We start from the raw sequence: 10988 nt of genomic DNA, 5'->3' as shown, positions 1-10988 counted from the left end.
TAACCAACAGAAATAAAAAGGATAACAGAATACTATGAAGAACTGTACTCCAACAAATTAAAAAACCTGGAGGAAATGGACTAATTCCTAGAAACCATAAGACCTACCTAAACATCCCAGTCAGAGATAGAATACTTGAACAGACCCATAACAAAAGAAGAAATTGAGCAAAAAAAAAAAATCCCCCCCCACACACACACAAAAAAAGCCCTGGCCCAGATGGTTTCATTGGAGAATTCTATCAAACTTTCCTAGAAGAGGTGACACTTATCCTACTCAAGTTTTTCCAGAACATGTAAAAAGGATGACATACTCTCAGATTCATTCTATGAAACAAGCATAACCCTGATACCAAAACCAGGCAAAGACATCACTAAAAAGGAAAACTACAGACCAATATCCCTCATGAATACAGATGCAAAAATCTTCAACAAAATCCTACCAATAGAATCCAACACTATATCAAAAAAAAATAATAATAATACATCATGACCAGGTGGGATTCATCATGACTTGGTGTGCAAGGGTGGCTCAACCTTAGAACAACAATCAATGTAATCCACCACATAAATAAAACAAAGGAAAAGAACCACAGGATCATATTAATCAATGCAGAAAAGACATTTGATAAAAATCCAGCCCCTATTCCTCATAAAAATTCTCAGAAAAATAGGAATACAAAGGCAATTCCTCAACATAATAAAAGGCAAATATGAAAAACCAACAGCCATTATTCCCAATGGGAAGAGACTCAAAGCATTCCCCTGTGAATGGGAACCAGGCAAGGATGCCCTCTATCACCACTTCTACTCAACATTGTATTGAAAGTCCTAATCGGGGCAATAAAACAAGAAAGAGGGAAAAAAGGGTGAGGGGGGACATTCAAGTCAGCAAAGAAGATGTAAAACTATCTGTATTTGAAGATGACATGATCCTAAACACAGAAAACCCAAGAGACTCAGCAAAATAAATAAATAAATAAAATACTGGAACTAATTGAAAGTTTTAGTAAAGTGGTAGGATACAAGATCCACATACAAGAATCAGTTATATTCCTCTACACCAACAAAGAGATCTCTGTAAAGGAAAACAATACCACTTACAATAGCTGACAATACCACTTACGATAGCTAAAAGATAATAAAATACTTAGGAATAAATCTTGTCAGGGACACAAAAGGCATATACAAAGAAAACTATGAAACACTATTATAAGAAACTATAAAAGACCTACATAAGTGGAAGAATATCCTATACTCATGGACAGGAAGACTGAACATTGTGAAAATGTCAATACTATCCAATGCAATCTATAGATTCAATGCAATCCCAATCCAAATTCTATCAACATTCTTTAAGGATATGGAAAAATCAATCATCAATTTTATTTGGAAAGGAAAGAGAGCCCAGATAAGCAAAGCACTACTGAAGAAGAAAAACAAAGTAGGAGGTCTCACAGTTTTGGATCTTAAAAACTGCTATACAGCCACAGCAGTCAAAACAGCCTGGTAATGGCAAAATGATAGACACATAGACCAGTGGAACAAAGTTGAAAGTCCATAAACAAATTCATTAATCTATAGTCAGCTGATCTTTGACAAAAGACTACAACCCATCCCATGGGGAAGAAACAGTCACTTCAGCAAATGGTGCAGGCAAAACTGGATATCCATTTCCAGAAAAATGAAACAAGATCCATACCTCACACCATATACAAAAACAAACTTGAGATGGATCAAAGACCTAAACAAAAAACTCACAACTATAAAGTTCATCAAAGATAAAATAGGGGCAAAATTAGGGGCCCTAAATAGACTACGAAACATAAGCCAAAATGCACAAACAGCAAAAGAGAAACTAGATAACTGGGACCTTCTGAAAATCAAATTCTTATATGCATTAAAAGACTTCTCCAAAAGAGTAAAAAGAGAAACTACAGATTTGGAAAAAAATATTTGGCAATGACATGCCAACAAGGGACTTATCTCTGAGAATTATAGAAAACTCCAACACCTCAACATCAAAAAGACAAACAATCCAATTGAAAAATGGGGAAAGGATATAAACAGATACTTTACCAAAGAAGATATTCAAGAGCCAAAAAGAAAAAAGAAGAAATGCTCTCGATCATTAGCCATTGGAGATGCAAATCAAAACAACAATGAGATATCATTTCATTCCAGTAGCAATAGCAAAGTTCAACAGGACAGAAAATATCAAATGCTGGTTTTGGTGTGGAGAGACTGGAACTCTCATATAGTGCTGGTGGGACTGCAAAATGGTACAACCACTGTGAAAAATGGTATGGCACCTCCTTAAAAAGTTAGAAATAGAAATACCATTTGATCCAGCAATACCATTATTAGGAATATATCCTAAAGAGGTGAGAGCTGGGACACAAATAGATATATGCACACACACATGTTCATAGCAGCACTACTTACAATGGCAAAGAGATGGGAACAATCTGAATGCCCACCAATAGATGAATGGATAACCAAACTCTGGTACATATACACAATGGAATACTATGCGACATCAAAGATTAATGAAGAATCAGTGAATCACCTCCTAATGTGGATGAACTTGGAAGACATTATGCTAAATGAAATATGTCAATCATCGAAAGACAAATATTACATGAGTCCACTATTGTAAAAAGTCAAGGAAAGTTTTACCCAGGGAAGGAAATTTCTTTGTTGATTACCAGGATGGGAGGGAAGGGAATGGGAAGGAAAACAGATGGATAATTAAGAGACAGGTTTGATATGAGTAAAGGCATTTTAAAAAGAGAGAAAGAAGATTAGCCATTAGTTGATAGTTTTTGAAGCTAGGTTATGGGCACATAGGGGTTCATTGTACTAGTCTTTGTTTCTGTTTGAAATATTTTATAATAATAATAATAATAATAAAAGGCAACTTGGTATTGTGGTGAATTGCATATATAAGAGTTGCCTGCCAAGTAATCTTTCTGTCATAACAGTTCTGATCATATCCTTATTCAAGCATAGACATAGATCTGAGGTCTATATTTGAAAAATGATATAATGAAATTGAACAGAGAATCTATTACATATGTAATTGACTTCACTGACAGAGCTCTGGAAGTGTAGTGCCCAAGGTATTTGACTGCTAACCAGAAAGTTGGCAGTTCAAACCCACCAGACACTCCGTGGAAGGAAGAGTGAGCAATCTACTTCTCTAAAGATTTACTGCCTTAGAAACCCAAAAGAGGGTCACTATGAGTCAGAATCAACTCAATGGCAGTGGGTTTAGTTTTTGGTTTTTTAAGAAATATAAACATAGAATCGTTTTCTTTTTCTATACAAGTGCTACTAATTGCACCTTTTCAAAATCCCCTTTCCACTGAGTATTCCCTCCCTAGTAAAATCTCAGTTCTGGTCCCGTTATTTTTCAGTCATTTTTTATGATTAAAACCATCTCACATCCTGTACAAAAATTTCCTTTTTCTTTGGTTCTGGTTGAACTATTGATTCAACCAGTTTGGGTTGGGGAAGGTTGGATTGTCTTTTCTCCCCTTCTTTCCTTCTTCATCCCTCCAGCATTTATTCATAACAAAAGCTTCAGTGGTAGGGTTTGGGTGAGGTTAGGCATCATCTTGCTTCAATGACCATAAGCCATGGATGGCAAGTCCACTGTCCTTTATTCTGTTCTGTTGTTACTTCTCCCCCCATGGCAGGCACCTGAATGCTGGCTCTCTCATGAGGAAATATTTGTTGTTCTTCAAAGGGTACTCTGAAGCCTCTCTCTACATGACTTTCCCCTCCCTTGCATGTGGGAAATGCCCTGAGGCTCTGACTCTTCCTCCCTACTCTAAAATTGGTGGTTCAACCCATAGCCTTCAGGGCTGAGGTCAACTCACCCAAATGGACATCACTCTTGAGTGTTCTGGCAAGACAATTTAAGCCAAACCCCAATTTATTGTCTCCACTTTTACCACAGGGAGTCCCCACATCACCTTATCAAGTCAAGCAATGGGAATGCAGACTGCTGCCCAGCCCATCCCAGCACTCCAGCTCTCTCTACTGCCAGCTATCCCCTGTTCCTTTTCCTCACAAGCAGCATCACAGTTTCTGATGATTTCCAGTTTGGGACAAAGCAACTTTCAGAGAATAGACTAGTATACATTCTTAATTTTGGAGAAAAGAAATTATTTGGGTAACCAATCTCATAGAAAGTAGAAAGATCAAATCAAATGCCCCTTCTTCCCTAAGGCAAAGAAGAGAGGAGGAAGATACCACTGCCACCCCACAAACTCTGTCTTCTCCCAAAAAGTCAAGCCCTTCCCCTACTCATCCTGTTATGTATTTTCTTGATAAAAGTCTCAAAACTGTTGAGCATCTCTCAATAGGGTATAGTCAGGGAGACTCACATTAAGAAGAGAGCCCTCTTTACCTTAACCAGTAAAGAATATCTGTCTTGAGGACTTCCAATAAGATGGCAGAATAGGCAGACAAGCTACACAGACACTCTTCAACAAAGAAAAGAGAAACCAATTGACACAGATACAGAAGATAAACCTGAAGCCCTGAGCTTTGAAAGGAAGTATACAGAAGTGAATTAGGACCAGAAACCAACAGGAGATGCGGCAATGGGCCACCATGCTGGTGCAAGTCCAGCTCTGGGCCTTAGTGCGGGGTCTAGGCCAGCTATCGCAAGGCAGAGAATTCAGAAGATAATTGGGCAGCATTGGGCACCAGAAGGGCACTACATGCCCGAAAGCTGCCTTGCTGGCCCAATTTTCCTTGGATGTATATGGAGTAGCGCTTCAGTAGCCAGGGAGCTGGAGGGGAACCTGAATGAGATCAATTCTTGGAGAGCAGAAAGAAGTGTGGTGGATTGAACCAGCTGCCCTTTGACCCTGCTAGCAACAATGAACCCTTGCAGTTTGGTAGTGCCAGTGGCCCTCTGGTCACAGAAGGCCTCATTGAGAATGGAGGGGATTCAAGCAAAAAAAGAAAGAGAACAAATGCTCCTTCAGAGCAGCTGATGGGTTCAAACCACCAATCTTTTGGTTGACAACCAAGCGCTTTAACCACTCTGCCATCAAGGTTCCTTATATGCCTGTAGGTCTATGAAATAGGCAATGCAGGTTAGGGTGCATACATCTGTTTGCAAGCTCTGTCCACTGAAAAAAGGGCCTAGAAGCAACAACTCACCAGTAGCCAAGAGCACATTCATCACCCAGATCTTGGTTTCTAATAATGTTTTCCAATGAGTAAAAGGAACCAGAATTTCTTTGAGAAATGACTGGTTCTAAGCCTGGGAGATGGAATAAATAAGAACCTAGAGCATTTTTAGTTCCAGAAAGTGGCTGATAATAGTAGAACTCTGAATGTGGACTCTGCTGCAATAACACTACCTATGTCTGATGCAACCGCATGGGCCACAGCAATGAATAATCTTGGGATGGCACCAGTGGGAATTGCAGGACAACCAATTTTACCTGATTTCAATCCTGCTCTTGGAATGATGACTGGAATTCCACCCATAACTCCAATGATGCCTGGTTTGGGAATCGTACCTCCGCCAATCCCACCAGATATGCCAGGAGTGAAGGAGATCATACACTGTAAAAGCTGCATGCTCTTCCCGCCAAATCCAAATCTTCCACCTCCTGCAACCCGAGAAAGACCACCAGGATGCAAAACAGTATTTGTGGGTGGCCTGCTGGAAAATGGGACAGAACAGATCATCATGGAAGTATTTGAACAGTGTGGAGAGATCATTGCCATTCGGAAGAGCAGAAAGAACTTTTGCCACATTCGCTTTCCTGAGGAGTATATGGTGGACAAAGCCCTTTACCTGTCTGGTTACCGCATTCGCCTGGGCTCTAGCACTGACAAAAAGGACACAGGCCGGCTCCATGTTGACTTTGCACAGGCCCGAGATGACCTGTGTGAGTGGGAATGTAAACAGCGCATGCTAGCAAAAGAGGAGTGCCACCGCCGAAGGCTGGAAGAGGAAAGACTGCGCCCCCCGTCCGCACCCCCAGTGGTCCACTATTCAGATCACGAATGCAGCATCGTTGCAGAAAAATTGAAAGATGACTCCAAGTTCTCTGAAGCCGTGCAGACCTTGCTAACCTGGATTGAGCGAGGAGAGGTGAACCGTGGCAGTGCCAACAATTTCTACTCCATGATCCAGTCGGCCAACAGCCACGTGCGCCGCTTGGTGAATGAGAAAGCTGCCCACGAGAAAGACACAGAAGAAGCAGAGAAGTTCAAATGGGCCCTTTCTGGAATTCTTGTTCAGTTTGAGCAGATCGTGGCTGTGTACCATTCCGCCTCCAAAGAAAAGGCCTGGGACCACTTCACAAAAGCCCAGCGTAAAAGTATCAGCGTTTGGTGCAAACAAGCTGAGGAAATTCGCAACATTCACAATGATGAGCTAATGAGAATCAGGCGAGAAGAGATGGAAATGTCTGATGATGAAATAGAAGAAACGACAGAAACAAAAGAAACCGAGGAATCAGCTTTAGTATCACAGGCAGAAGCTCTGAAGGAAGAAAATGACAGCCTTCGCTGGCAGCTTGATGCCTACTGAAATGAGGTAGAACTGCTCAAGCAAGAACAAGGCAAAGCCCTCAGAGAAGATGACCCAAACAAGGAACAGCAGCTGAAACTCCTGCAACAAGCCCTTCAAGGCATGCAACAGCATCTACTTAAAGTCCAAGATGAATACAAAAGAAAAGAAGCTGAACCTGAAAAAGTCAAAGATGACAAGTTGCAGGTAGAAAAAATGTTGGAAGATCTCAAAGAAAAGGAAAGCTATGCTTCCAGACTGTCTGCATCAAACCACGATAGCGACTACCCTCTTGAGAAGACCATGAACAGCAGTCCTATCAAATCTGAACGTGAAGCACTGCTAGTGGGAATTATCTCCACATTCCTTCATGTTCACCCATTTGGAGCAAGCATTGAATACATCTGTTCCTACTTACACCGTCTTGACAATAAGATTTGCACCAGTGACGTGGAGTCCCTCATGGGCAGGCTCCAGCATACCTTCAAGCAAGAAATGACCGGAGTTGGAGCCAGCCTGGAGAAAAGGTGGAAATTCTGTGGCTTTGAGGGCTTGAAACTGACCTGAATCCCTTCGCTTAACAGCTTGGGATCCTGGAAATAAATATGTGTCGGACAGGCTTAGAATATGATTTGTATTTTCAATGGTTTTCAAGTAGAGATTACTTGATCAATTCATTCCTGAGATATCCTCTGCGTTAAAATAAGGATCCTAGAACAGCACCTCGAGCCACAGGCCCTACAAAAAGAAATTGACTCAAACCTCTAGTGCTGTAACTTCCTCCCATTTTTGTCAGTTGGTTGTCTTTTTTTATTAGTAGTATTGACAAAGTCCTGAGACTAAAGAGTGGAGTGTTTTCGGTGTCTGTACTACTGTTGTAGATTTTGCTATTTTTCAAACACTGTTAACTGAAATATTTTGATGATTTGTATGTGATTTGTGTTTCAAAACTTCTCTTCACATTAATGTTGCTACTGGTGAGAGGGATGAGAGGAGCACTAGGTCCCCTGCATTACTGACATTGTTTTTCCAATCCCCAGTAAAGGAGGAAAACATCAGTGTCTTCTTGAGGATGCTTGACCATCTTCACCTTTTAAAAGACAAAAAGCATGGTTTGTGGCTTTTGGTTAAATTACTATGAACCAAATGTTGACAAATGTTCCAAAGTTATTTTCTATAATACACCAGATAAAAGGTCTATTTCAGAATTTTAATAAATAAATCTAGATGTATTCTCAGAATTAGAAAGATTTAAACATTTAAAAAAAAAAAAAAGTGAATTAGCCACCAAATAGTGGAAAAACCTAAGTGAAAACAGTTGAGTATAGAGACAAACAGAGCTGCAAGACTGTCAGCTGCTCTGATAGGACCCACAGCCTGAATATTTCTAAGTGGTGTTAGGACCTGAGAATTGACCCAAAGATTAGCCCTTGTTGCCAGGGGCTACAGGGATGACTGTACTAGTGGCCCATGACTAGGAAGGGAAACAGCAAGGAGGGAGACAACCTGAGCTGTGGACTTTCTGCTGTCCAGAGAGTGCAGCTATTTTGATTGTTTACCTGCAGTGGCCATTTTTGTTATTTAAAGTGACTGAGAGTGCAGCCATTTTGAATGTTTATAAGCGGTGCCCATTTTGGTTATTTAAAGTGACTAAGGGTGCAGCTATTTTGAATGTTTACAAGCAGCAGCCATTTTGGATATTTAAAATGACCAAGAGTACAGCCATTTTGAATGTTTACAAGCTGCAGCCATTTTGGATATTTAAAGTGACAGCATTCTCATTTGGATTCCAGGGACCTAAGAATAGGATCTATTTGCCAAGGACAGCAGGGACATAATGGAGGCTGGCAATGAGAAAGGAGACAGGTGGTGAAAGTATAAGTGCAGCCAACTAGCAAACAAAGGAGGATAGCACAGTACCCTGCTTACTTAGATAACATCCAAACAAAACAAAGAAAATGAAAATCAAGGGCAAGTCACTCCAACATACAATCACCAATTAAATATAAACACAAAAAATGTCACAATATCTCAGAGACAACAGAGCATCATTGTGGTGGTTAAGTTTCTGTGTCAACTTCGCTAGGCCTAGTTGAACGGCTGCACAGCTGGATGTGGTATTCCCCACGATAAGACAGGTAATCAACTCCATGGTGGAATCTACTGTGAGCAGCTGAGTAGCTGCCTTTGCACAGGTGGTCTGCTTCCCATATATAAGAAACAGCCTTGGGAATGCTCTCCAACTTATGGCACACATGAACCTTGCATGTAGCCATATTGTTTGGCAGTCTGTCATGCTTTGTCAACCTTGGAACTTTTGATGGACTTGAATTAATGGCTTGCCATATGGTTTGGTAACATGGTAACTGTGCCATTTTATTTGTTGACCTTGGGCTTGTTAGCCTCAGCAGCCAATAACTGCCTGAGTGAAGAGATGCCTCTAGCCTAAGTGGGCCAGGAGCAAGAGGCAAAACTGAAGCGCAAGGTCAAGGGGCTTTTGCACAACCCCTAGAGCTTGGCACTTGGAATTCAGACTTCTAGCCTCCTGAACTGTAAGTGAATAAACTCCTATTTGTTAAGGCCATCCCATTTGTGGTATATTCTTGTCAGAGTGGCACTAGGTAAGCAGAACAATCACACTCCACACAAAGAAGCAAGGTAAACCAGGAGAAACAAGGGACCAGGATACAGACCCAGAACACATCCCTGAGGAAGAAGCAGCATTGGAACTCCCTGGTAAGGAATTCAAAAGAATTATATTGAGGTACCTTCAATGGATTGAGAGACAGATCAAGGAAAACACTGACAAAATTGAGGAAAACACACAGAAAACCTTAGAACAATTTCAAAAGAGAATACAAGAACAAAATGACAAAATAAATGAAAAATTAGAAATAGTACAAGATTAATACTAAATTGTCAGAAATAGATTACACATTGAAAGGGCAAAGGAGTAGAATTGAATCAATGGAAGACAGAGTTAGTGAGATTGAAGACAAATCCCTCAATACTTCTTTGGAAAGGAAATAATCCGAAAAAAGATGAAAACAAAATGAAGAAAGTCCAAGGTTCATGTGGGATACCATCCAAAGGAATAACTCTATGTGTAATCAGAATTCCAGAACAGGAAGAGACAAATAAAACCACTGAGAAAATTGTCCAAGATTTGTTGGAAGAGAATTTCCTTCGTATGATGAAAGATGAGAATATATCTATCCAGGAAGTCCAATGAACCACAAACAGGACAGACACCAAAAAAAATCACCAAGACATAACATCATCAAAGTACTAAACCAAAGACAAAGAAAGAATCCTGAAAGCAGCACAGGAAAAAAGAAAAGTTATCTACAAGGGGCAACCAGTCAGACTAAGCTTGGATTTCTTGGCAGAAACCATGCAGATGAGTAAACAATGGGATGGTATATAAAACCTTGAAATAAAATAATTTCCAACCAAGAATTATATACCCAGCAAAATTTTCCCTCAAATATGATGGTGAAATTAGGATATTTCCAGATAAGAAGAAATTAAGGGAATTGGTTAAAACCAGACCAACCTTACAAGAGATGCTAAAGAGAGTTCTTTGGACAGAAAACCAAAAATAGCAAACAACAACCAACCATTAACATACATGATGATGACATAACCTAGAAACCAATCCAATAATGGAAGTATTCAAGTAAATAAGTCTAAAAGATTGTAAACAGGGATCCAGAAACATCAATTGACAAATGAGGACAACTACAAACCCATCAATTGACACATGAGGACAAATACAAACCAAAAGGGGGGGGGTGTACTTACAGAACTTTAAATGGTATGGAAGTCAAAACAACTGCAAGATAAAACAGATTGTTCTAAACTTGGGAAGAAAAATATAACTTGCAGGGTACCCTCAAAGAAAAATGATAAACCTTCACATCAGAATGAAAAAGAGGACAAGCAAAAATATTTAGCAAATACTAAAACAATAGCAAGGAAGGAAGTGATAACACTATTCATAAACACAATTAGCTCAACACAGAAAATTATATGGAACAAAGAAATGAGCAACACCACAAAAAAGCACATAAGAAAATGACAGCAACAAATTCATACTTGTCAATAATTACATTGAATGTCAATGGATTAAATGCACCACTCAAGAGAAAGAAAGTTGTAAACTGGATAAGAAAACATAACCCATCAATATTCTGTCTAGAAGAGACACATCTTAGAGAGAAAGACAAAAATAGACTAAAAATCAAAAGTTGGAAAAAGATATATCAAGCAAATGGCAACCATAAAAGAACAGGAGTGGCAATATTAATTTCTGGTAAAATTGACTTTAAGACAAAAACCACCATAAGATATCTATGCACCCAATGAAAGATCCCCAAAATACATAAACCAGACTCTAAGATAACTGAAAATACAAATAGATGACTTCACAGTCATAGTAG

General features: G+C 39.7%; 1 protein-coding gene across 1 annotated transcript; it reads left to right on the top strand.

Annotated features, from left to right (window-relative positions):
- Positions 1–4604: 4604 nt before the first annotated feature.
- LOC103206063 (ecto-NOX disulfide-thiol exchanger 2-like) lies at positions 4605–7113 on the top strand. Its single transcript, XM_007951504.1, is given in 3 exon segments — positions 4605–4675; positions 4845–5014; positions 5333–7113. Coding segments are annotated over 3 exon segments (2022 nt in total).
- Positions 7114–10988: the final 3875 nt, after the last annotated feature.

This window comes from Orycteropus afer, unplaced genomic scaffold (assembly GCF_000298275.1).
Source record: "Orycteropus afer afer isolate SDZICR_OR568_19922 unplaced genomic scaffold, OryAfe1.0 scaffold00011, whole genome shotgun sequence".
NCBI lineage: Eukaryota > Metazoa > Chordata > Mammalia > Tubulidentata > Orycteropodidae > Orycteropus > Orycteropus afer.
This window is presented reverse-complemented; position numbering and strand designations above follow the sequence as displayed.